Source organism: Danio rerio, chromosome 17 (assembly GCF_052040795.2).
Source record: "Danio rerio strain M-AB ecotype USA chromosome 17, GRCz13ab, whole genome shotgun sequence".
NCBI classification, from domain to species: domain Eukaryota; kingdom Metazoa; phylum Chordata; class Actinopteri; order Cypriniformes; family Danionidae; genus Danio; species Danio rerio.
In genome coordinates this window covers 49,923,155-49,950,871 of record NC_141037.1, presented here as the reverse complement: position 1 = coordinate 49,950,871, position 27,717 = coordinate 49,923,155, and the positions used below count along the sequence as shown (strand labels likewise).

Sequence of the window (27,717 nt, the reverse complement as noted above, 5' to 3'; positions counted from 1 at the left end):
AGCACGACTGGGTGACTGGATTAAGATGGCGGCGGTATTGACGTATCATCCAGTGGTGTCCGCTTGCTGTTTCTGGTTTCACACGTTTGCAGCTGTTACCATAGATACCGGAGTTGTTTCCGTAAAGCCTCCATACGGTTTATGTTTAGGCTGATACCAAAATGTTGGATTTGACAGTAAATTTGAGCTCTCTCGGGTTTGAGTCTGGACTCAGTGAAGATGAAAAAGAGTTGCTTTTTCTGCGCAGTCGTTCTGTTGGCTTGACTATAAGTGGGTGTGCGCATGCTGTATTTGTCTGTGAACTTTTCAGTTTGTTAAGGTAACGTTAAAAACACACACGCACACAGTGTTTGGCACATTACATCAAAAAAGGTCACAAAAGACATCATTAAAAAATTAAAAAAAATTACTTTGATTTAATTACCATGCCTGTAAAGTAAAAAGTAATTTAGTTACTCAGTAATGAATTTAATTATTTATTACTACTTAAATTCCCTTTAAAATTTGATTCATACATATCATTTTAGCTTTATTAAAGTCATATTTAAGCATCTTAATAACAATCCTAACATTCTTTAGTTAACAGAATTAATGTTACTTTGTGAAAAAGAAGTTTCAAGCACCATATTACATAGAAACTGTATTTTATCATTTCTGACTCAATCGCAAACATCTTGACGAATGTAACCTTCTTTCCTCTGCAAATTTTCAACAACAAGAAATACAAATGCAACAATACTTGCACAGAATTTTTTTTGTCACATGATTTCTAAAAACTCTTACTTAAAATGCAAAATTACACAGCAAATCTTCAAACAAGAATTTATTTCTCAGCCTAGAACTATTTCTCAAAACACTATGCTCAATGCTCCACCTTAAACACAAACATCTAACAGGAATTGTAGTTTAATTATTATTTTATTATTATTATGGTGGCACGGTGGCTCTGTGGTTAGCACTGTCACCCCACAGCAAGAATGTCAAAGGTTCGAGGCACGGCTTGGTCAAATGGCATTCTGTGTGGAGTTTGCATGTTCTCCCTGTGTTGCCGTGGGATTCCTCTGGGTGCTCCAGTTTCCCCCACAGTACAAAGACATGCACTATTCAGTAGGTGAATTAAATAAAATAAATTATACAGCTGGAAGGGCTTCCGCTGCGTAAAACATGCTGGATAAGTTGGCTGTTCATTGGAGAGGGTGCTCGCTGCAGAGCCATTTGAGGAGAGCTGAGCTCCAGCGAGGGGGAGCATGAGCTGTCGCTCCTCCTCCTGTAAGCTGTTTTAATGCGTACACCAACTCCACCCCTAACCCTACCCCCAGTGACATCACTCGTAGAAGAAGTGCAAAAAAGGTGGAGCTCAAGCTTAAGCTCCCCCTCGCTGGAGCTCAGCTCTCCTCAAATGGCTCTGCAGCGAGCACCACTTGGTTCATTCTGCTGTGGGGACCCCAAATTAATAAGGGACCAAGCCGAAGGAAAATGAATTATTATTATTATATTTATATTTAGTCATGTATATTTTTTTCACACAGAAAGAAACTGAATGCTGAGAATGGATGCGTCAATAAAGCACATCTGTCTGTTGGTATTTTGGGTGGAGGAAACATGGGCAAGCAGCTGGCAATGGCTTTAATTCGTACTTCAAACCTCAGGTCATGTGACATTAACTTGTCAACAAAAAGACCCGAGACCTTAGGTTAGTATGTGTGTGTTTGTGTGTGTGTGTGTGTGTGTGTGTGTGTGTGTGTGTGCTTGTTTATGTAGTTTGTAAGGACCGCATTAGTCATTTAAACTATCATTTGCATAATGGCATGGGTATGACCTAGTTGTATTCTATTAAAGAGGTATACGAGGACATGCCTTGTGTCAACAGAATTCAAAATGTTTAAAAATGATACTCAACAGGGTCTTTTGACACTCAAATTTTACCACAGGTTTTCTGTGAGGGTTGGGTTTACGAGTACTAGGATAAGGTCATTTAATAAGCGATTTTTACAGTATAAAATGCATTATGCCCTTGGGGAGTCCTTGTAAACCATATTTTCAAGTATGTGTGTTCGTGTGTTAGTAAATATAATCTTCATAGGGAGCTTTTAATAATTTAAAGCGCACAAATATCTTTTGTATGGATGGCATCATCTTAATTCAGAGTGTTTATAGTAACTGGCTGCCTAAAATATACTGTATATAGTTCTTACAGTCCTAAAATCCCTGTGTGCAGCTGAAGTGATTTGTGAATGTGTGGATTCTTTGAGGACCATCTAAGCTGCATGATGTTGCTATAGAAACGCATGTAAAAGGTCCAAGTACCTGCAAGCCACTAGTGCTCTCTTGTCATGTCAAGAGCTTGAGTGCTTCACGCATCATAATAATCCACCCAGATCTGTTATCTGTGGCAAGAAATTGTAACATCAACTAGGCTTAATCCCAGTTCTGTTATACTGTAAACACCCCTTCAACCTCCCCTACTGAATCAGTGCGGCAGAAGGTGAAATATTGTAAGAAAATACATCATTTAGTTGCTTTTTAAAGAAGTAAAGCACGACTGTAATGTTATATTATTTATAAAAGTAACTATTTATTTTTTATTTTTTATTTTTATTTGAGTTCTAGTACTTATTCATTAGATAGGAGCGACGCTGTGGCGCAGTGGGTAGCGCTGTCGCCTCACAGCAAGAAGGTCGCTGGTTCGAGTCTCGGCTGGGTCAGTTGGCATTTCTGTGTGGAGTTTGCATGTTCTCCCTGTGTTCTCGTGGGTTTCCTCCGGGTGTTTCCCCCATAAGTCTAAAAACATGTGGTTCAGGTGAATTGGGTATGCTAAAATTGACTATAGTGTGTGTGTGTGTTAATAAGTGTGTATGAATGTTTCCTATTGATGGGTTGCAGCTGGAAGAGCATCCGCTGCGTGAAACATATGCTGGATAAGTTAGTGGTTCATTCCACTGTGGCGACCCCAGATTAATAAAGGCACTAAGCTGAAAAGAAAATGAATGAATGAATGGATGAATTCATTGGATAGCTACTAGTACTTATACTTTAGGTACCACAAAAATGTTTATTTTTTAAACCTATTAAATAGATCATTCATTGATTTTCTTTTCAGCTTAGTCCCTTTTTTAATTAGGGAAATGAACCACAATGGAATGAACCGCCAACTTATCCAGCATATGTTTTACACAGCGGATGCCCTTCCAGGTGCAGCCCAGTACTGGGAAACACCCATAGACTCTCATTCACACTCATACTACGGGCAATTAAGCTTATTTAATTCACCTGTACCGCATGTTTTTGGACTTGTGGGGGAAACCGGAGCACCTGGAGGAAACCCACGCCAACACAGGGAGAACATGCACACTCCACACAGAAATGCCAACTGACCCAGCCGAGGCTTGAACCAGCGACATTCTTGCTGTAAGGCGATCGTACTAATAACTGTGCCAACAAGACACCCCTATTAAATAGATACTAGTTGTTATTCATTAGATTGTAGAGCTTTTTTATTTCGAAATGCATACAATCTAATTAAATGGTAGAGGTGTCTGTATAATAGATACACTAAAAGGTATCTGATGAATAAACAAATATCTTTTTAAAAGGTTGTAGTCAATGAGTATCTAAATTTGAATCATTAATAAATCATCAAATACTAGAATGGAATAGAAATACAAACTAGTCATACTATATGTACTAGTAGCAAAATATACAGTTGAAGTCAGAATTATTAGCACCCCTGTTTATATTTTCCCCCAATTTTTGTTTAACAGAGAGAAGGTTTTTTTCAATACATTTATAAACATAGTAGTTTTAATAACTCATTTGTAATAACAGATTTATTTTATTTTTGTCATGATGTCAGTAAATAATATTTGACTAAATATTTTTTTCAGGACACTTCTATACAGCTTAAAGTGACATTTAAAGGCTTAACTAGGTTAATCAGGTTAACCAGGGAGGTTTGGGTAATTAGGCAAGTTATTGTATAATGATGGTTTGTTCTGTAGACTATTGAAAAGCAAATATAGCTGAAAGAGGCTAATAATTTTGTCCTTGAAATGTTTTTTGAAAAATAAAAATCTGCTTTTATTCTTGCTGAAATAAAACAGATAAGATTTTCTCTAGAAGAAAAAATATTATCAGACATACTGTGAAAATGTCCTTGCTCTGCTAAACATTGTTTAGAAAATATTTTTAAAAAGAAAACAAATTCAAAAGGGGGCTAATAATCCTGACTTCAACTGTATGTTTAGGCTTTGTATATTCAATGTTAAAATGGATTTTTAAAGGTAAAACTGAGATTTTTACATTGTAGGACTTATGAAGTGTGTCCTAATTGACAAATCAGGGTGTTCAATTCTCTCTTTCTTTCATTGACCTGTAGGTGAAATTTCAAACATGGGTGTGGAGTGTTACTTTGACAACATTCGACTGGCTAAATGGGCAGATCTGCTCTTCCTTTGTGTCTTGCCCTCTCATCTTCCTCAGGTTTGCTCAGACATTCACTGCCATTTGCCTTCAAACTGTCTTGTGTACAGTTTCACGTCAGCAGTGCCGCTCAACAGGTAATTAAGATCATCTCTAATTCTCAGTGGTGTACAGTAACAAGTTGCAAATAGTATGATTACTGTAACTAAGTAGCTTTTTCTCAGGATATGTACTTTACTAAGTAGTTTTTTTTTAAAAGCGTACTTTGAGTACATTTTTAGTGCTGTATCTGTACTTTTACTACACTAATTTCCTTCAACCAGTACAAAAAATCTGTTCATTAACAGTTTCCGTATTTCGTGATTCACAAGTGTTTTCTATTTATTTACGGTTTTGAATTGCATTATGGTCTCTTCTCTGTCAACTTTTGATATTGAAAATTCAACTCTACAGATGTGACTTTTATTGACACGGTGGTATTGTGGGTAGCACAATCGCCTCACAGCAAGAAGGTCACTTGTTCGAACCTTGGCTGGGTCAGTTGGCATTTCTGTGTGGAGTTTGCATGTACTACCCGTGTTCGTGTGGGTTTCCTCTTGGTGCTTCGGTTTCCACCACAGTCCAAAGAAATGCTGTATAGGTGAATCGAATAAGCTAAATTGGCCTTAGTATATGTATGTGAATGCAAGAGGGTATGGGTGTTTTCCAGTGTTGGGTTGTGGCTTGAAGGGCATCCACTGTATAAGTTAATTTACTTAATGGATAAGTTGGTGGTTGATTCCGCTGTGGCAACTTCTGATTAATAAAGGGACGAAGCTGAAAAGAAAATGAATGAATGAAAAAGTTTGTAAAATAACAGAAAATATACTGACAGTTTATTGCAATATTTTTGTACCATATTATATAACACCAACCCGGACAATATACCACTTTAAACTATTAAAAATGTTAATAAAGGTCACCTTTTCCAACTTTTCAAAGTTAAAAGTCATAGAAGGAAAGATCAAGGTCCCATAATGCAATTTGAAAGTATAAATAAAGAGGGGAAAATAAAGAATAAAAACACAAAATACAGAAAACTGCTCAATTATGGATATGTTTTATGCTTTACAATCACTACTTTAGTATGTTTTATTTTTCTTGTCTATAGTAATTGGCTAAGTACAATATTAATGGTTGGAATCATTTTAACAGGGAAATAGTTCTACTCATAAATTTACATTACATACACAAATACATGTACTATACTTTCACTCTATTTTTATCCTAATAATGGTACTTTTACTCTAATTTGATTTTTTTCTTATATTCTTCTCACCACTGCACGTTCTTCAAGTCATTAGAAATTTGAATACCAACTTTTATTTGAAATAGAATAAATTTGGCCTGGTAAATGTTTGTTATATTCATTCATTCATTCATTTTCTTGTCGGCTTAGTCCCTTTATTAATCCGGGGTCGCCACAGCTGAATGAACCGCCAACTTATCCAGCAAGTTTTTACGCAGCGGATGCCCTTCCAGCCGCAACCCATCTCTGGGAAACATCCACACACACACGCACGCACACTCATACACTATGGACAATTTAGCCTCCCCAATTCACCTGTACCGCATGTCTTTGGACTGTGGGGGAAACCGGAGCACCCAGAGGAAACCCACGCGAAGGCAGGGAGAACATGCAAACTCCACACAGAAACGCCAACTGAGCCGAGGTTCGAACCAGCGACCCAGTGACCTTCTTGCTGTGAGGCGACAGCACTACCTACTGCGCCACTGCCTCGCCTATGTGTTAAATTAATTTCCCATATTTTCTTTAAAAACTCTTAAAATGTCTTAAGTCTCACAATCCAAATTTTAGGCCTTAAATTTACTGAAATATTGTGTTGTAGGTCATTATTCCATTTAACAGATCTTAATTTGTCTTTAATTATGTATTACTGCTCAATCTGGCCAAAACATATAGAGTCACCAACAATCCATCTCAATAAAACTTTAAACTTTTTATTTAAAAAGGTAATTTTAACTCTATTTTTCATATTGGTTTAATTATTTTCCTTACAGTATTATTTATTTAAATGTTCTCCACGTATTTACTGCCGAAGACACCAACCTGGACAGATAGTTGTGCATATATTTAGTTTGTTATAGTTTTAAAAACTTTTTTTTTATTTTAACGAAAGTTTCTGTTGGGAAAATAGTGTATGGATAAAAGTAGAGCTTTCTTGTTTTTACACAATATTTAAAATATTTTGCTAAGAATTAAATCTAAAATATTATTAAATGTATTAAATCATAGATTTTTTGATAGGGCAAAATAATCCTTTTCATCTGGGCCATTTGAAAAATTCCTTAGCCTTGAGCCCAGTATAAGTCTAAAATTTCATTCATAATGGTCTTAAAAATGTTTTAAAAAGTTTAAAATTTAACTCTGTGAAACCTGCCTAAACCCTGAGTACAACATGAATAAAAGTATATTACTGTGAGTAGTAGTGGTGGAAGTGTATCTTTACTGTGAATATTTGAATTAATATTTACAGTAGAAACACACTACCACCACTACTACTCATTGTAATATGTTGGTGCTAGTGCATCTCTACTGTACCTTACATATTATCACAATAAAAACGTTTTGTTTGTTTTTACTTTAGGCTGTTGATGCTCCTTGACCACAATTTTATTATCAAACCCCAGTATAAGTTTGTGGATTACGATGATGTGACTTCAGTTTGGCTTCTCCACAATCAAGTATGCACAGCTTTAAAAGATAAGCTAGTGCATTCAGCCACGGTTCCTCTTTCAATGAAAGGTATGTGAAAACTGCACATTTTTATTTACCCTACAAAAATGACCACGTTCTGTGGACCCCCTGAAGTGAAACGTGCAAAAATGTTCATTTATTAAATTATTTTTAAGTTATTAAACTTTATTTAATTCATTATTATTATTATTATTATTATTATTATTATTATTATTATTATTATTATTATTATTATTATTATTATTATCATTATTATTATTATCATTATTATTATTATTATGTTTTGCACATGTAGCAAATATGGAGCCCATAAAGTGACATGAAAAAAACCCTTTGTGTTGTGCGCATGCAATACAGTTAAGGTCAGAATTATTAGCCCCTTTGAATTATTTCAACACATTTCTAAACATAATAGTTTTATTAACTCATTTCTAATAACTAATTTATTTTATCGTTGCCATGATAAATAATAATAATACTTACTAATAATTCTGACTTCAACTGTACGTCTATGTCATGCGCGCTCAATACTATGTTGTGTGTACACAATAGGTATGTTGTGCACACGCGATACTATGTCATACGCACTGCGACTGCGCACTCACAGCAAGAAGGTCGCTGGTTCGAGCCCTGGCTGGGTCAGTTGGTATTTCTGTGTTTGCATGTTCCCCTCATGTTCGTGTATGTTTCCTCCGAGTGCTCCGGTTTCCACCACAGTCCAAAGACATGCACTGTCGGTGAATTGAATAAACTAAATTGGCCTTTAGTGTATGTGTATGCATTCCCTCTTGCATTCACACACATACACTAAGGCCAATGTAGCTTATTCAATTAACCTATACCGCATGTCTTGGGTATAGCAAGTCACTACTTGACAGTTTTGAGATTTGGCAAAAAAAATGTGAAAACATAGCAGTTTTTACAAGAACTGCACAGAAAACAAAGAAATATTTAAGCGTTTACTGCCTTTTAAATGAAGAAATTTAAATTTTTGATCATATTAAATGAGCAACGCAGTAGTGCAGTAGGTAGTGCTGTCGTCTCACAGCAAGAAGTTTGCTGGTTTGAGCCTCGGCTGGGTCAGTTGGTGTTTCTGTGTGGAGTTTGCATGTTCTCCCTGCGTTCGTGTGGGGATCCTCCGGGTGCTCCGGTTTCCCCCACAGTCTAAAGACATGCGGTACAGGTGAATTGGGTAAGCTAAATTGGCCGTAGTGTATGAGTGTGTTTGTGAATGAGTGTGTGTGGATGTTTCCCAGAGATGGGTTGCGGCTGGTAGGCCACCCGCTGCGTAAAAACGTGCTAGATAAGTTGGCAGTTCATTCCACAGTGGCGACCCTGGATTAATAAAGGGACTAAGCCGAAAATAAAATGAATGATTGAATAAATGATATTAAATGTTTACTTTAGTCATGTGTGATAGTGAAAATGCAACATCAAATCAACAACCAATAAACAGACAATTCCGGTCCTTGATTCTGATTGGTTGACAAGGTTGCAAAATACACTATAACACACATGTGAGTTGCATGGCAGCCATTCCATTCCATCAGTTCTGAGTCAAATAAATAATTTAATTTGCTTTGCTTCCTTTTGTGAATAACCGCTATTTAAAAACAGAGCAAAACCATGGTTTACTGTGATTTTACAACAGCTAAGGCGCTCAATGCTTTATTTTAGGTGTACCAATATTCTTTTGGTAACTTCACAGTTTTTTCACATCAAAATAAATCTTTTATGAGTGTTCAGAATGTATCCACATTCGTCTGTCATGTGAAGTGAGTATAGTGTAGTGTTTTATATGGTGTGCTATTAAGTAAACTGGCAGTGTTTACTGAAGGTGGGCTCTTCCTGGATCGACGATGGACGTCTGCTGTGCTCTACGCTCTCCTCAACATGTGCACAGCAGAAAAGCTGGACTCCGGAAACACTCTTCAGCTGCTAAATGGACTGTTTGAGACTGGTGTTTCAACAGAGACGTTCACTTATCACAGTTTTGTCAATTCACCCAATGCCACCTCTGATGTCCATAAACCAGACGAGTGAGTTCGAGGCAGTTTTGCATACTAGTTTTTTCATATTCAAAATGATGTGTACGAAAATTGAATGATGACTATTTAATAATTATGCCTCTGTTGTTTTACAGACTTTTTCCATGGATCAGTTTGGTCAATGCACAAACTAAAGACACTCCACTGACTGACCTGCTGTCAAGGAATTCAGGTTTGCGAGACTGTATTTCATGCATGTACTACAATGTTTTTGCAAACTTAGCTGAAGGATAGTATTTTTGTTGTTGGTGATTAGATCTGATACACACGACTATTGAATTGTGTAATGTACATTGTGTGCACTCATGTTAAGTCTGTTTATCGTCAGTCATATGTGAAGGTGTTTGTGATGTGCAGTCTATTATAAGTGCTAATTAAACTCTGGGGGAAAATGGCTTGCCGGTTGTGTCCCTTTATGTTCCTTTGTACTATATTTGTGTTTTATCCCCTGCAGATTTGTTGGCATGCATGGCCAAGCGATTTTTTACAGGATTTAACAAGAACTAGGAAATTTGTGATGTTATCGTATTCTGTATATAACATACTATATACTTTATGAAAAACTAGTGCTGCCAAATGATTAATCGCATACAAAAGAAAATATATTTGTGCATACTTTGTATATAAATATATTTATGACTATATTGTACTATATATATATATATATATAGTATATATATATATATATATATATATATATATATATATATATATGTATATATATATATATATATATATATATATATATATATGTGTATATATATATATATATATATATATATATATATATATATGTATATATATATATATATATATATATATATGTGTGTGTATATATATATATATATATATATATATATATATATATATATATATATATATATATATATATATATATATATATGTATATATATATATATATATATATATATATATATATATATATATATATATATGTGTATATATATATGTGTATATATATATATTTATATATATATATATATATATATATATATATATATATATATATGAAATACAAATTAGATATAAATATATGTATGTAAATCTATTATTTTGTATATTTGTGTATGTTATGTACAGTGCATGTGTATTTATACATATAAATATACACTTTACACATTAACAGTTGAAGTCAGAATTATTAGCCCCCCTTTTAATTATTTTTTTCTTTTTTAAATATTTCCAAAATGATGTTTAACAAAGCAAGGAAATTTTTACAATGTGTCTGATAATATTTTTTCTTCTGGAAAAAGTATTATTTGTTTTATTTCGACTAGAATAAAAGCAATTAATAATTTTTTTAAACATTTTAAGGTAAAGTTATTAGCCCCTTTAAGCTACATTTTTTTGATAGTCTACAGAACAAACCACCATTATACAATAACTTGCCTAATTGCTCTAGCGCAGGGTAGGGCAAACTCGGTCCTGGAGGGCCGGCTAAACTGTGCAGGACACCGGCCCTCCAGGACCAAGTTTGCCCACCCCTGATCTAACCTGCCTAGTTAACCTCATTGACCTAGTTAAGCCTTTATAAATGTCGCTTTAGGCTGTAAAGAAGTGTCTTGAAAAATATTTAGCAAAATATTATTTAATGTCATCATGGCAAAGATAAAATAAATCAGTTATTAGAAATGAGTTATTAAAACTCTATATCTATGTTATATATATTCTTATATATGTTTAGAAATGTGTTGAAGAAATCTTCTCTTCGCTAAACAGAAACTGGGGAAAAAAATAAACAGGGGGGCTAATATTTCTGACTTCAACTGTATATATAATGTAAATGAAAAGTTTTGTCTTAGATGCACTTAATCACGATTAATCATTTGAAAGGACTAGAAACTTTTCAAGGAGAGAACTTGCGTATATAAAGTTGTGGTTATATTTAATAAATTGTTAAAGGTGTAATTCACCAAAAACTGAAAATTCTGTCATCATTTACTCATCATCCAAACCTGTTTGAGTTTATTTTGTTAAACACAAAAGAAAATATTTTGAAGAAAGCTGGAAACCTGTAACCATTGACATTCTGAAGTATTTGTTTTTCCTACAATGGAAGTCAATGGTTACAGGTATCAGCTTTCAGCGAAATATCTTCTTTAGAGTTCAACAGAAAAAAAAGAAACTCATAAAGGTGTGGAACCACTTGAGGATGAGTAGATACTGAGAAATTTTTTTTTTACTTTAACTGTTGACTTAAAAAAATATATGTAATGGTGCCTATATGTATACATATTTGTAAATGGAATCTAAAAGACATTTTTGTTTTTATATTTTTGTTTTGAGAGCTGTAATCTGAGCTTAAAAGGAAATTATTACAATTAAAAAATTGTATTTAATTATAGTTTTATAATATCACATTAGCAAAGTTACTGTGGGGCGACATGCTGGCGCAGTGGGTAGAACATTCGCCTCACAGCAAGAAGGTCACTGGTTCGAGCCTTAGCTGGGGCAGTTGGCGTTTCTGTGTGGAGTTTGCATGTTCTTCCCGAGTTCGCGTGGGTTTCCTCCCGGTGTTCCGGTTTCCCCCACAAGTCCAAAAACATGCGGTACAGGTGAATTGGGTAGGCTAAATTGTCCTTAGTGTATAGTATGTGTGTGAATGAGTGTGTATGGATGTTTCCGAGTGATGGGTTGCGGCTGGAAGGGCATCCGCTGTGTAAAATACATGCTGGATAAGTTGGCGGTTCATTTTCCTATGGCGACCCCGGATTAATAAAGGGACTAAGCCAAAAAGAAAAGAATGAATGAAAGTTACTGTGCTCATTAAATGTGAGGTGTTGTTCACACAGGTGTTTTTTTTTTCTCTTTTCAATTAAAAATGCATACGTTTACGGTTACTACCTGCACTCTCAGAAATAAAGGTACAAAAACTGGGGCAGACTCTTTTCAAAAAGTACATTTTTGTATCGTACAGGTGCACAATGGTAGTTTAAAGTTCCTTTAAGGTACAATGAGTTACACATTTGCACTTTTAGGTACTATTTACCTTAAAAGGTACAAATGTGGACCTGAATAGTACCTTTTCAAAAGGTACTGCACCGGTGATATGTTTTGTACCTTTATTTCTGAGAGTGAGGCATTTACACTCACAAATAATCTTGCTGTTTGTTAAACTACTTATGTAAAATGAGCTTAAAAACAAAATTCTGATTATTCTTTTCGAACAACTTTATTGTTTTATGTTCAATCCACTGAGACAGCCTGAATAAATTGTGTGGAACCTTACATTTACATTACACAAACAAACTTTCCTACATACTTTATTCCAATATTGTGACATATTTCCAGCTGACAGAGTGTGAAAAAGAGGGCTGGGTTTTATTTTAGTTCCTCTTCACCGCTTCTCACTCACAGTGCTAATGGTTAAAGAAACAGGAGGTAAAGCTATTCTGCTTAAGCTGTCAAAGATTACCAAGGTAAACATGTTTTTGTTTCTTCTGTAAATTAGCTAACATCGATGTAATTGTTCACCTCGAGAAGAGCAGGTGTAAGCTAACAAGGTCAATTTTGTCAGTTTAGTTGTCTTGTAGATTTTAAACAAATAGCCTTGTTGTTTATATAAGTAATACAATTGAATGTCTTTTATTATTTTTTAAGTATTGTTTTCATTTGACTCTATTTTAGTTTTAATATTTTATTATTTTAATGTAATCTAAAATGCACTTTATTCTTGTGATGGCAATGTTGTGTCGCATGAAATCATTATAATGTGCTGATTTAGTGCTCAAGGAACATTTCTTATATTTAAAGGGGATTAATTTCGTTTTTAGCCAAAAATTTCATTATTTTATTATAAATAGAATATAGAAATAAAATAGAAAAATATTTTTTCATAATAAATGCCTCTCCTTTTCTAGTGTTCAAATTGTTTCAATCAAATCTGACAAATGCCAACCCTTTTAAAATGAAAATGAGAAAAAAGCAAATAAATAAATGTTTTATAATGATAATGTATGTTAGTTTTTGGATATACGACATGATATCAATATACAAAAATATCTCGCTGGTCTTAAAATTTTAAATGATAGACTAGCGTGTGTGTGTACGTGTGTGTGTTACCAAAACAGATATAACCATCATTTTACTTTATTAAAAAATTCCTGAAATTGAATAATATACATAAATCATATAAAATATGAAAATGAGAAAAAAAAGATTTTTACAAATAAACCCTATATATGTTCATTCATTATTCACATCTTTTTTTACTAACGTTACAATAAATCTTTCAAATGCTGTCTTTTGGTGCTGTCAGAGTGGTCTTATTTTCACGGGACTTTTATTATGTATTCATATGAGACTGGCAGCCATTCAGAAAAGACTCCACTCTTCCCTTACAGTACGTATTTACAAAGTAGCGGACTTCCTGGGCGTTAAACGTTATTTGTCAGACAGCACTGTTGCATCTACAACATCACACGCTCGCCAGAGGTACGTGCATGTATATTATAAAACAATACTGTATGTGTTGATGAAACATACAGCTTGATGTAAATGCGGGTTTGTGCTTCGTCGTTTTTCCACTGCTGAGATTGATGGTGATCAGATGCTGAATTACACTTTAGTTGCTTGACGTGTCAAAACTGTTGCAGGGATTATACTGTATGTGTTTTCATTGTCAGTCGACGATAGTAACCCTGCCTGTTTAGGATTAATTGTTTGTAGTAGATTTTTTTGTTAGTGAATTTAAATTCAGCATTTTTTATTTCTCTGTTTCAGTTTTTAATGAGGCTCACTGAAATACACCTTTGAGTCAGGTAAGGGTTTTGAGCTCATGAACGCGCAGTGTTTGTTTAGATGATGAATGTGATGATTTTTATGTTTCATGTGTTTAGAGATGGAGAAACTAGAGACATCAGAGCTTCAGTCTAGACTGTCATCCCTGTCTGTCTCTTCTTTCCCCGGTATAACGTCAAAAAACTGCGAAGCAAACCCTTTAAACAGGTTTGTTAGTTTATTTGAGCTTTGTAATGTTTATTTGTGACTTTAAGTTAAGTAATTTATGTTTATAACTATAGCCAAAATACATTTTATGAGTTAAAACTATACATTTTTATTTTAATGCTAAAAATCATTTGAGTGACAAGGTAAAAATGTTGTCCCATGAAGACATTTGGTAGATTTTGTACCGTAAGTTCAACTTAATTTTCGATTAGCAAAATTAAGTGCAAATAACTTTTTTTTAAATAGTCTAATTTTACAAGTCACCTAGAGTTAAACATGTTTTTAATCCATACAGCTGTTAGATTAGCTTAGCATAAATCATTGAATTAGATTAGACCATTAGCATCTTGAAAAAATGGTATTGTTTTTTTTTTTTTTTTTAGATGTTACAGAAATCGCTACAGCAAGAGCAATGAGATGCATCACTGTTACCTAGTTACCTAGTTTTGGACTATTTTCAGGTGCTGTGTAATATCATTGCACCTGCTACAGCTGTGGTATGGCAGCAAAGTTTATTGATTATTATGTCAGAATGACAGTATAGTTTCTAGTCATATCAGCCTAGAAAATAGCAACTTTTTGTTTTCCATTGGTCATCGTACACAATGTGACTACAGAAGAGTCCAGGTTTAAATGGGTAGATTGTTGAAGCGTTTTGGTCATTTCTGAGCAAGATGCTAATGGTCTTATCCAATTCAATGATTTATGCTATGCTAAGCTCAAAGCACTTCCGTCAGACCTCGGAGATCAGCTGAATAGATTACAACATGGTAAAACTCAAATATTTAACTTCTGTAAAATGATCCTTTGTCCAAAAAAGTGATGTGTTCCTTAAATTCCAATAACTATAACTATATATAACTATATATAACTATATACTTTTTGTAGTACTGGCTTGCAGCTGGAAGGGCATCCACTGCGTAAAGCATATGCTGTATAATTTGGCGGTTCATTCCTCTGTGGCGGCCCCAGATTAATAAAGGGACTAAGCCGAAAAGAAAATGAATGAATGATTGAATATAAAGGTTTTTTTAGTACTAGGTTGCAGCTGGAAGGGTATGCGCCGTGTAAAACATAAGCTGCATAAGTTGGCGGTTCATTCCTCTGTGGCGACCCCAGAATAATAAAAGGACTAAGCCGAAAAGAAAATAAATGAATGAATGAATGAATGAATAAATATAAAGGCTTTTTTAGTACTGGGTTGCAGCTGGAAGGGCATCCGCTGCGTAAACCATATGTTGGATAAGTTGGCGGTTCATTCCACTGTGCCGACCCCAGATTAATAAAGGGACTAAGCCGAAAAGAAAATGAATGAATATAAAGGTTTTTTTTTTTAGTACAGGGTCACAGCTGGAGGGGTATCTGTTGTGTAAATCATTTGTATAAGTTGGCGGTTCATTCCGCTGTGGCGACCCCAGATTAATAAAGAAACTAAGCTGAAAAAGAAAATGAATAAATGAATGTAAAGGGTTTTTTTAGTACAGGGTCGTAGCTGTAAGGGTATCGGCTGTGTAAAACATATGCTGGATAAGTTGGCAGTTCTTTCCGCTGTGGCGACCCCTGATGAATAAAGGGACTAAGCTGCTGAAGGAAAATAAATGAATAAATAAAAATCAGGAAAAATCTAAAAACCCACAGATTTCAGATTTTCAAATAGTTATATGTCAGCTAAAAGTTGTCCTATACTAACCAACCGTACATCAGTGGAAAGCCTATTTATTCAGCTTTTCAGATGTAAAACAGACTATTATGACTTGCTTTGTATGGCACATTAAACATTAAAAGATTCGTAAACCTCATTCTTCCCACTTTCATTTTAAAGACTTCAAAGCACCGACCTTTCCCAGACAGTGATCCCGCCGGACAACCAAACCAAAATGGACGATAACAGCAATAACCAAGAGTTATCACAATCTACAGAGGTAAACAGCGTCTTCACCCCTATACACTGTTTATACACAGATAAAAGTGAGCTTGTGTATGTGTATGAATGTACTGTGCTGTTGTCGCCAGGAGCCCGGCTCTACTCTAGGGAAAGCAGAGGCGGGTGAATCACAGGAGAGCAGCTCTTCACACCCTGCGGAGAAAAAAGGTTTGCAAACCCCCTGTTATAGAGGTGAAGCCAAGCTCAGGAAACATTCTCATCATCTTTCATCATTTACCCCAGAGAACGCTCGCTGTCAGAAAAAAAAGAGAAAGATGTCTGTGCTATTTGTGATGTGCTATTCATAACCTTAAAGATTATTAATTAATTAATTAATTAACCTTAAAGATTATGCCATACAGGCTGTTTTTAACCGTCTTCAGAGTTTTAACTGTGTTTGGGCATTTTTACATCTCACTGTAAGGCAGGTGGTCATGTTGTGTATTTGAGGGTGTATAAAAATAGCATACAGTGTAGAATATGTAGGTCATGTTGTGTAGTACGCAGCTATTATTATTGCTATTATTATTATTATTATCAAGGGAGTGCTTAAACTGATAAAATGTACACATTAAAGTATGTGTAAATTGGTTTGGGTTAAATTGTAATAATAATCATCATTCATTCATTTCCTTTTCAGCTTAGTCCCTTTATTCATCAGTGGTCGCTACAGCGGAATGGATCACTGTTGAAGACCTATTGAACATTTTTTAAATTAAATTAATGATAATAATACTAATAATATTAGTCATTATTTTATTATAGTAATAGATAGTATTACTATTATTAGTAGTAGTATTACTATTAATAATAATACTTTTTAATAATAAATGAAATTAATGATGGCAACACTTTGGCTCAGTTGTTAGCAATGTTGCCTCACAGCAAGAAGGTTGCTGGTTTGAGTCCAGGCTGGGCCAGTTGGCATTTCTGTGTGGAGATTGCATGCTCTCCCCTTGTTGTCCGGTTTCGCCCACAGTCCAAAGACATGCGCTATTAGTGAATTGATTAAAACTAAATTGGCCATAGTGTATGAGTGTGTATGGGTGTTTCTTAGTACTGGATTGCAGCTAGAAGGGCATATGCTATGTAAAACAAATGCGGTTCATATTGCTCTGAAGACCCCTCATAAATAAAGGGACTAAGCCAAAGGAAAATGAATGAAATGAATGATAAAAAAATGAATAATAAAAAAATTATATAAAATAAACAAATACAAAAACAAAACCAAAAAATATTAAATAAAAAGAATAAATAAATGTATTTATATATATATATATATATATATATATATATATATATATATATATATATATATATATATATATATATATATATATATATTCTTTTTATTTTATTTGTTTTGTATGTAGGCTTTTGTATTATTAGGTTGTTTATAGGAGCAGTTAGCCAAAAATAATAACATTTGCACTCACCTTTTAAGTAGAACATTAAAGCAAGGTTTTAGCTAAAACAAAAAAAGTCAGATAATAATACTATTAATAATAGCAGTTGTTTATTTATTACAATAGTAGTTATAAATAATAATTGTATTATTATTATTATTATTATTATTATTATTATTATCATCATTATTATTATATTATTATAATAATTGTATTGTCTGAGCCACAATGTAAATGTAGGAGCCATATTTCATAGTTTAGTGTTCTAGGTAATTTTCATAATTTTTTTGTGTTATATAATGTATATATAATATAATTCTTGCGGATTTGCATGTCATATACTTTGAGTTACTTTTGTACTGAGCATGTGTAGTATGCTTCAGATAGTTTGCACGTTTTTTGTGGCACGTGAGTTTTTAGTGTGATGTGCCGGAATTTGTAGAGCACAAGCTTTTGACCGTAAAAGTGAAATATTGGAGTTACAGTTCATCAGGCTGGAACGAACAAGTTGTATGTGAGTAGATTTGGATGGTATTGGCACGTGTGGATATCTGATGTTAGAATAAATGAAGATACACTGAATTGGATGGACTCTCGTGTCATGATCAAGTGTAGGCGCGTCAAGACTTGTGAAATTATCAAAATGGTTACATGTACCCTACAATTATTATTATTATTATATAATAATGATAAGAATTCATAATAAGAATTTCATTATTAATTAACTAAATAAATAATACCCAAATACCAAACCATTTAATGTGTTTATGCAGGTTTTATTTATTATAAAGTTATTTAAAGGAACATTTAACCAAAAAATAACAACACTAACAATAACATTTGCTGTGAATTTACTTCTCTGTAGTACATTTAAAGAAGTTTTTCAGCTAAAACAGTGCTCATAATTTATTCAAAAATACTGACATGACGGCAATGTGGTGGCGCAGTAGGTAGTGCTGTCACCTCACAGTTAAAAGGTCGCTCGTGCGAGCCTCAGCTGGGTCGGATGGCATTTCTGTGTGGAGTTTGCATGTTGCATCCCGTGTTCGCGTGGGTTTCCCCCACAAGGCCAAAAACATGGTACAGGTGAATTGGATAAGCTTAAAATTGTCTGTAATGTATGTGTGTGAAGGAGAGTGTATGAGTGTTTCCTAGTGATGGGTTGCCGCTGGAAGGGCATCCGCTGCGTAAAACTGGATGGAAGTTGGCAGATCATTCCGCTGTGATGACCTCAGATTAATAAAGGGACTAAGCTGAAAAGAAAATGAATGAATGAATGAATGAATACTACTGACATGACTACTGACACTTTGAGAGAAACAAAAAGCATACAGGCTAAACAATATTAATATCCATGACTCATTACGATGCGCTGAAGTATTATTAAGCAAAGCCATTCTTATTCATTTCATCTGTGCTTCACAAATTTTATTTAGGTATTTATTAAGTATCAAGTTAATAAGTAATCAAGCTGATGAAACTGGAATTATGTGGAAAAATAGGCTTGATTGAATGAAATGGTAAATAAAGTCAAAAGAATGTATAATATGTCATTTTTGTTCATATATTTCAGCACAGTTTTAATAAATGTTCTGCTGTTAAAATAAAGATTATTAATCAGTTGATGGTTTCTCTCTTCGCAGCTCTTCCTCCGATGAAGCCTGCATCCACGTGGACCTCAGTGGCTCTGAAGGATCTGAAGACTAAGCTGCGTCAGGAGAAGGACAGTGTGGTGACAGTGTATCGCGGAGACATCATGACCGTCCATGTGCCTACTGTCCCTGAAGCCAAGCGCGTGTGCTGGGAGTTTGCCACAGACGGATATGACATCGGTTTCGGCGTTTACTTCGACTGGTCGCCAGTTACTAGCCGAGCCATTACTGTCCACATTAGTGAATCCAGCGATGACGAGGATGAAGATGATGAGCTAGAAGGTGAGGAAGATATTCTTGTTGTTATTGTTGCTGTTTGTGTCTTTAAAGGTCCCATGCAATTAAAATAAAATTGTTTTGATGTTAGTTTTAGTATTGTTAGTTTTTAGGATATCTACAGTCCGGAAAGTATTCATAGCGCTTCACTTTTTCCACATTTTTTTAAAGTTGCAGCCTTATTCTAAAATGGATTAAATTCATTTATTTATTTAAAATTCTACACACAATAGCCTATAATGACAATATGAAATTGTTGCAAATTTATTAAAAATAAAAGACATTCTGTTTCCACTGATCATTCTTGAGATGTTTCAGGAGCTCAATTTGAGTTCACCTGTGGTAAATTCAGTTGATTGGACATGATTTGAAAAGGCATACACCTGTCTATATAAGGTCCCAGGGTTGACAGTGCATGTCAAAGTACAAACCAAGCATAAAGACAAAGGAATTGTCTGTAGACCCTCTAAAGCAGGGGTGTCAAATTCAATTCCTGGAGGGCCGAAGCCCTGCACAGTTTAGTTCCAACCCTGCTCCAACACACTTACCTGTAGGTTTCAAACAAGCCTGAAGGACTCAATTAGTTTGATCAGGTGTGTTTAATTAGGGTTGGAACTAAACTGTGCAGCGCTGCGGCCCTTTTGGAACTGAGTTTGACACCTGTGCTCTAAAGCCACAAGGCTGGGGAAAGTTACAGAAAGTTTTCTGCTGCTCTGAAAGTTCCAATGAGCACAGTGGCTTCCATCATCGGTAAGTGGAAGATGTTTGGAACCATCAGGACTCTTCCTAGAGCTGGCCGGCCATCTAAGCTGAGTGATCGGGCTTTTGTCAGGGAGGTGATTGATAACCCAGTGGTCACTCTGTCTGAGCTCCAGCGTTCATCTATAGAGAGAGGAGAATCTTACAGAAGGACAACCATCTGTGCAGCAATCCACCAATCTGGTCTGTATGGTTGAGTGGCCAGACGGAAGCAACTCCCCACTTGGAATTTGCCAAAAAGCATCTGAAGGACTCTTAAGCCTGGTTTATACTTCTGCGTCAAGTGACCAGCGTAACCCACGGCGCATGCAACGCTCGTAGTCATGCATTACTTTAATACTTCTGCGCGCGGTCTCCGTTGGTCTGCATTAACACTTCCGAAACGCTAGTTGGCAGTGAGGTATAAATGTTCCTCTGTGTCGAGTTTCTTCGCTGCTGTTTTGCTTTTCCTGAACACCTGGATGTAAAAGTGGCTCAAACTCCCTCATTTTGAGGTAGGAACCGGCGGACGTGCAACAACTTTAACTATGAGGTGAACACAAAACAAAACTTTCCATCCGGAAAGTCCTCCTTCACTTTACTCCACACTTGTAAACAATCGCTCGCGCCATTCGCGCGGCTCTCGGTCCCGCCCAGACTCGTCAGCACTACCAAGCCGACCAATCACAGAGCTTGCGCTACGCGTTGTTGCGACGTGTAGTTACATTTTTTGAAGATGAATGCAGCAATGTACAGACATCCTGAATGAAAACCTGCTTTAAAGTGCTATTGCCCTCAGTCTAGGGTGACGGTTCATCTTCCAGCAGAACAATGACCCAAAAGCACACCGCCAAAATATAAATGGAGTGGCTTCACAACAACTCTGTGAATGTCCTATTTCTATATTTAATATCATATTCAAAAAGACTTTAAAAAGGCTGTAAAAAAGGCTGCAATTGCTGCCAAAGGTACTTCAACTAACTATTGAACAAAGGCTGTAAATACTTATTTACATGTTTTTTTTTCAGGTTTTTAAAAAAATTGCAACAATTTCAAAAACTCTTTTTTTACAATGTCATTATAGGGTTTTTGTGTCTAGAATTTTGAGAAAAAAATTCATTTAATCCGTTTGAAATAAGGCTGTAACATAAAAAATGTGGAAAAACTGAAGCACTGGTAACAATTAAAAAAATTAGCTACTAGGAGATATAAAACTGATATAAACATGTAAAGCTGGCTGTCACTTCCACCTATATAGATCAGCGTTTTATTTTTGTCATCTCATACTTCAGTTTCTCATCAAAAATTGACCAATCAAATGTCCTCTAGTGTCTGACATGTCCCGCCCCCTTCAAGACACTTCTCATTTGATGCGCTTGATTTCAACCACTCTCACTGGCAGAGCAGTTATAAAACAAAAAACTATTGAGTGTTTTTTTTAAGAGGAGGAGCTACACTATGTCTGTCTTTGTGTTTCGTTCAGGTTACGTCAAACATCGAATTAAAAAATGCACATTTCAAAGCACTTCACAGGTCACTACAAAAACTCATTAAGAAGCTCTTTAGGTCATTCTTCAATCCAGATCCAAAGAATGATTAAATAAAAAGTTATTTTGTTTAAAGTATATTTTAGCAGTGTGACCTTGTCAGAACATTTAAGCTCTTTTTATAACAATTTTATTTGTTTTTATTATTATTTTTGAACTAATTGTACATTTATACATTTTATTTTTGTCTTTTTTTTACATAATATTATCTTTTTGAAGAAATTATTTAAATTGAGGAAAAATATGTTCAATTGATTTATTGACTATCAAATTCAAAGCAGAACTGTAGTTTTCAACTAATACTAAACGTATACAAGTAGTTTAATATATATATATATATATATATATATATATATATAGGAGTGGGAGCGAGGCAGTGGCGCAGTAGGTAGTGCTGTCGCGTCACAGCAAGAAGGTCGCTGGTTCGAACCTCGGCTCAGTATCCGTTTCTGTGTGGAGTTTGCATGTTCTCCCTGCCTTCGTGTGGGGTAGGCTAAATTGTCCGTAGCATGTGTGTCAATGAGTGTGTGGATGTTTCCCAGAGATGGGCATCCGCTGTGTAAAAAACTTGCTGGCTAAGTTGGCGGTTCATTCCGCTTTGGCGACCCCGGATTAATAAAGGAACTAAGCTGACAATGACTGAATGAATGAATATAGGAGTGGGGGATCCTAAATGGGCTAAGATTATATAAATTGTAAAACCAAAAAAATTAAGGTAACTCAAACCGATTGAGGAAACCAATTGAAACAAACCATTTAAGTTCAAAAACCAATCCTAATGAGTACTTTGAGTTTAATCTATTTAGGTAAAGGAAGCAATCTGAACACATTAAATGAGGAGAACTTAAACCAACTGAGTACTCCGGTGCTCTGGTTTCCTCTACAGTCCAAAGACATGCGCTATAGGTTATTTGGGTAGGCTAAATTGTCCATAGTGAATGTGTGTGAATGAGAATGTATGGGTGTTTCCCAGTACTGGGTTGCAGCTGGAAGGGCATCCGCTGTGTAAAACATTCAGTATGCTGGATAAGTTGGCGGTTCATTCTGCTGTGGCGACCCCAGATTAATAAAGGGACTAAGCTGAAAAGAAAATTAATGAATTAGTTAATTAAAACTGCTTTTATTCCAGCCAAGCGAAAAGGAGAGAAAATCTCCAGATGAAAAAAATATAATTCATTGCTCTGTTAAACATCACTAAATTTAAAAAAAGAATTTTAATGTGTATACTGTATATAACTTGAATTATATATGTAGATACAAGGTAAAAAATGTAATAATTGTCATGACAAAGATAAGTAATCATAAATGGGGTTGTTTTTGTAAATTAAAAATGAATCGGGTCGCAGCATTGTAATGAACCACCTATTTTCCACCTGATATATGTATTTACACAGCGGATGTCCTTTCAGCCGCAACCCAGCACAGAGAGTGCAATCCATTGTACTGGGAAACTCCTACACACTTTTCCATTTATACACTACAGCCAATTTAGCAAATGTTTTTTCCAATTCACTTATATCGCATGTCTTTGAACTTAGGGGAAAACTAGTACATGCAAACCTTCTTGCTGTAAGGCCACTGTGTCGCCCCTAAAGAAATAACTTTTGTTACTTCATAACATATATTATAAAGTATTCATTTATTCATTTTTCTATGGCTTAGTCTCTTCATTCATCAGGGATTGCCACAATGGAATGAACCGCCAACTTATCCACCATATGTTTTGCACCACGGATGCCTTTCCAGCTGCAACCCAGTACTGGGAAACATCCATACACACTCATTCACTCTGGCCAGTTTAGTTTATACTATACACCTGTACTGCATGTCTTTGGACTGTAGAGGATACCAGAGCACTCAGAGGACATGGGGAGAACATGTTAACTCCACACACAAGTGCCCAAGCTGGAACTCGAACCAGCAACCTTCTTTCAGTGAGGCGACAGTGCTAACCACTGAGCCAGTGTGTCACCCCTATTATAAAGTATATAAAATGTAAACTTTTTTTTACTTCAGCTCGTTGCCAACTAAATATGACTTGTGTTCGTTTAGTTTACAATTTCAAAATGCAACAATTAACATTATAAAACAATAAAATGTAAACTGTACAGACATTTAAAGCTAAACTAAAACATATTATTTTTTCAAACAGGCCCTGTGGTTCCTGGAGATGTAGAGAAGGGTTCCAAATCATCTGCCAACACAAACTTGGGCGAGATCCTGCCTGTGTACCGTCAGGACAGTCATCTAGCGGTGCAGGGCGGCAGTCACGATTTCCCTGGAGAAGGAACTTACCTGCTGAAGTTTGACAACTCGTACTCGCTGTGGAGGAATAAGACTCTGTACTACAGGGTTTACTACAGTGCCTGAGGAAGTTGCTGTTTTTCGTCATATGTATGTATTAAATTACTGTATAATTCTTGCTATTGTTGATTTGTGCTTTTCGTTTAATCTCCAAGCCCTGTCATAGACGAAAAAAATCACATATACAAATATATAAATATATATATATATATATATATATATATAAATGATGCTTTTTTTACGTGAATGAGATCATGAGGCTCATACAGTACGTGGAATGTGTTTTGTGTGGCTTTAAAATGTTTTCTGTACGTGCAAGATGATCTATTTCATATAAAAGGTCCATATATGTTTTATAATCTTATTGTCTGTCACCCCAACGGAGCTGTGGCATCGCATATCAGGGACTACAGAGAAATCAGGGAAAGTATATGGGTGGCAACCGGTCAAACGCTTTTCAGTTCCACACAATTCAAAGCAAACGGGACGGTCAAGGCAGGTGACTTGACAGAAGTTACCGTCTATTCAGGTAATGATGAGTGTGATTTTTGTGCCCGCTTTTTTTATTGTCTTATGTAATATTTACACTGAACAGCGCATGAGTTCTGCTTTTGCCATAAACGCACTGGAAGCCACTGCTAGTTAAAGGGACAGTTCACCTGACAGTTCTAATTTACTCACCCTTAGGAGGTTCCGAATGTGTTTGAGTTTGTTGAGCAAAAAAATATATATTTTGAAGAATGTTGGAAACTGGAAGACATTGAGCTACAGAGAAAGCAAATAAAAACACCACGGACGTGAATAGCTTTTGGTTTCCAACATTCTTCAAATTATCTTAAAGGGTTAGTTCACTCAAACATGAATATTGTGTTATTAATTACTCACCCTCATGTTGTTCCAAACCCCTGAGAGCTTCGTTCATCTTCTGAATACAAGATTAAGATATTTTCGATGAAATCGGAAAGCGCCCTCATCCTCCATATATAGCAACAGTTCCGACTCATTCAAAATTACCAAAAAAACTCCTTCAAATACCAAAAAACATCCTCGAAAGAAATCATGCGTCTTCAGTAGTCCAGTCAGAATATTATCACCCTTCAAGAATACTTTTTTGTGCGCACAAATATTCTAACAAAATGGATTCAACGGTTTATTGTCCTGGACGATGTGGTGGCGCAGTGGGTAGCGCTGTCACCTCACAGCAAGAAGGTCGCTGGTTCGAGCCTCGGCTAGGTCAGTTGGCATTTCTGTGTAAAGCTTGCATGTTCTTCCCATGTTCGCATAAGTTTCCTCCGGGTGCTCCGGTTTCCCCCACAGTCCAAAGACATGTGGTATGGGTGAATCTGGTAAGCTAAAATTGTTCATAGTGTATGTGTGTATTGATGTTTCTCAGTGATGCAGCTGGAAGTACATCCGCTGTGTAAAACATATATTGGATTAGTTGAGGGTTCATTCCACTGTGGCGACTCCTGATTAATAAAGGGACTCAGCCGAAAAGAAAATGAATGAACTGGTTTATTGTCCTCAGTGTCAGTATATTGCGCATGTGTTCTGTGTACTGATGCATACCCCAGATGAACGTGTACGACTTCCTCTGTTTGAAACCAAGCACAGGTGCATCTAAGGTAATACAACAGTAGCGTAACCGAGAGCCGCATGTGAACGTGCACACTATACTGACACTGCGGGAAAAAGACAGTTGAATGACGTCAATATTTTTGTTTTATGTGTGCACAAAACTATTTTGCTGCTTAATAATATTTGTTTGAAATACTGAAGGTGTCTGGTCTGTTCTGAGGATGATTTTTGAAATTATTATAGACTTTAAACGAGTCTGGAACCTTGCTGTGTATGAAGGAGCTCTCAGATTTCATCTAAAATATCTTCATTTTTGTTCCAAAGACAAACAAAGGTGTCGGGAATCTGTAATTAGTAATTTACAACATAATGGATGAATAAATGACAGAATGTTCATTTTTGTGTGAACTATCCTTGACCAGTCTCTAGGAATACTACTTGTGGAAACGGTCGAAGTCTGCTTGTTTACATCCTGAAGCCATTTCCTGCCACAAAAGCTGATTTGTTGCATAACCGATCCAATATCTCCCGTCCCAGGCTCTCATTTGGCACTATTAAGGGCTGTTTGGCATCAGTTTGGTCTCTGAGGTCTGAATAGACGAGATGCAGATGCCCTGTCGAAAACGTTTTTATTTACTTCGATGCCTCTTTTACCAAGGTGACTTGCAAATACTACTTAGGTTTACATGTTTGTTCATTGGAAGGATTTCCTCGCTTCTATCATGTGCAATATGACAGACACTAAGTGCTGCCAGCAGGTATAGGATTTAGTTTTCTTTAAAATATCGATTTACCAAACGACGCTGCAATTTCTTTGTGTACCTTCAATTGTTAGCATGTCTTAAGACTGTTGCATCGTGCTGCTGAGGTACTTTATTCTGCCAACGTGCTTTTCTGCTCGTCCTTCTGCGTTTCTTTACTTGTATGATATAAATAAGATGTGTTTGTCATTTTTGTCTTTAGTTTTTTGTTTGTTTGTTGTTCACAATAAACGATGATTAATTCAGTGTTTGCAGTTTCTTTCTTTAAAGTATGTATTTTTTTATCATGTTAAAAAATACTACACTGTTCTCCCTTTAGTTGGTATCCATAAAAAGTGCTTTCTCACCATTACAAAATCTTGTCAAAGACGCTCAATTGCACCATTTCCTATTTCTGTTTAACTAAATTTTATAGATTGATGACAGAAAAAGAGGTACCAGTGCTTCTCGTGGTTGATAGAGGGCGCTATTAGTCTGAAATAAAGACATCCTTCATTAAAATCATTGGAGTTTTTTTTTATTTAAAAAAGTTAACAGTACAGTTAAAGTCAGAATTATTAGCCCCCCTGTGAATTTTATTCAATTATTTTTTTTATATTTCCCAAATGATGTTTAACAGATTAAGGAAATTTCCACAGTTGTCTGATAATATATTTTTTAAAAGTAATTTATTTTATTTTGGCTAAATAAAAAAATAATAAAAGTTTTTAGTTAAAAAAAAGAAATAAATAACATTTTAAGAACAAAATAATTAACCCCTTTAAGGTAACCCCCCCCCCACCACCACCACCACTACTTAAATAGTCTACTGCCTATTTAACCTACTTAACCTAGTTAAGCCTTTAAATGTCTTTAAGCTGTATAGAAATGCCTTGAAAAATATCTAGTCAAATATTATTTACTGTCATCATGGCAAAGATAAAATAAATCAGTTATTAGAAATCAGTCATTAAAACTATAATGTTTAGAAAAGTGGTGAAAAAGTCCTCTCTCCATTAAACAGACATTGGAGCAAAAATAAACGGTAGGGCAGAAGATTGCTGTAGATTGCAGAAACTTAAAAGATTAGAAAAAATACATATTTGGTGTTACAATCTGCATAATACATTTTAAAGAGAGAGAGAGAGAGAGAGAGAAACGAGCAATTCCATGCAAATGTCAACCTTGCCATGAAAAAAATTAAGTTTTCACCAAAATACGGAAACCGTTTTGGGTTTTTTGTGTAAGCAAGTATTTTACAGGACTTTACAAATACCCAAAATTGCATCTGTCAGTGTTTTAAAACCATTATATTTTATTTCACACAAGTGTCAATTTTACATCTGTCACATAATGGCA

At 35.3% G+C, this 27,717-nt stretch overlaps 2 protein-coding genes across 5 annotated transcripts; both read left to right on the top strand.

Moving 5' to 3' along the window:
- Nucleotides 1-106: 106 nt before the first annotated feature.
- Nucleotides 107-9,620, top strand: noxred1 (NADP-dependent oxidoreductase domain containing 1). Of its 2 annotated transcripts, XM_087291064.1 has the most exons (6): nucleotides 107-319; nucleotides 1,530-1,693; nucleotides 4,376-4,556; nucleotides 7,068-7,225; nucleotides 9,015-9,216; nucleotides 9,321-9,620. In XM_087291064.1, exons 1-6 carry the CDS (start codon nucleotides 162-164, stop codon nucleotides 9,457-9,459), a joined length of 1,002 nt encoding a protein of 333 aa, XP_087147190.1. In that variant the 5' UTR covers nucleotides 107-161; the 3' UTR covers nucleotides 9,460-9,620. The 2 variants fall into 2 exon arrangements, with proteins under 2 accessions (XP_087147190.1, XP_087147191.1); XM_087291065.1 differs by lacking the exon at nucleotides 1,530-1,693.
- Nucleotides 9,321-26,625, top strand: tmed8 (transmembrane p24 trafficking protein 8). 3 transcript variants are annotated; one of them, NM_001018142.3, is made up of 8 exons: nucleotides 12,596-12,665; nucleotides 13,590-13,680; nucleotides 13,969-14,006; nucleotides 14,085-14,193; nucleotides 16,016-16,115; nucleotides 16,207-16,285; nucleotides 19,167-19,457; nucleotides 23,889-26,625. In NM_001018142.3, the coding sequence occupies exons 4-8, from the start codon at nucleotides 14,087-14,089 to the stop codon at nucleotides 24,104-24,106; spliced, it is 795 nt and encodes a 264-aa protein (NP_001018152.1). In that variant the 5' UTR covers nucleotides 12,596-12,665; nucleotides 13,590-13,680; nucleotides 13,969-14,006; nucleotides 14,085-14,086; the 3' UTR covers nucleotides 24,107-26,625. The 3 variants fall into 3 exon arrangements, with proteins under 3 accessions (XP_087145184.1, NP_001018152.1, XP_087145183.1); XM_087289058.1 differs by lacking the exons at nucleotides 12,596-12,665; nucleotides 13,590-13,680 and adding an exon at nucleotides 9,321-9,397; XM_087289057.1 differs by lacking the exons at nucleotides 12,596-12,665; nucleotides 13,590-13,680; nucleotides 13,969-14,006 and having other exon boundaries at nucleotides 14,075-14,193.
- Nucleotides 26,626-27,717: the final 1,092 nt, after the last annotated feature.

Bases quoted from the DNA above. Each gene is read 5' to 3' on its own strand.
- tmed8 (XM_087289057.1), top strand. From the start codon at position 14,075: ATGTGTTTAGAGATGGAGAAACTAGAGACATCAGAGCTTCAGTCTAGA. The intron at 16,286-19,166 runs GTTTGCAAACCC...CTCTCTTCGCAG, and splicing joins ACACCCTGCGGAGAAAAAAG to CTCTTCCTCCGATGAAGCCT. The intron at 19,458-23,888 runs GTGAGGAAGATA...TTTTTCAAACAG, and splicing joins TGAAGATGATGAGCTAGAAG to GCCCTGTGGTTCCTGGAGAT.
- noxred1 (XM_087291064.1), top strand. From the start codon at position 162: ATGTTGGATTTGACAGTAAATTTGAGCTCTCTCGGGTTTGAGTCTGGA. The intron at 7,226-9,014 runs GTATGTGAAAAC...TGTTTACTGAAG, and splicing joins GGTTCCTCTTTCAATGAAAG to GTGGGCTCTTCCTGGATCGA. The intron at 9,217-9,320 runs GTGAGTTCGAGG...GTTGTTTTACAG, and splicing joins GATGTCCATAAACCAGACGA to ACTTTTTCCATGGATCAGTT.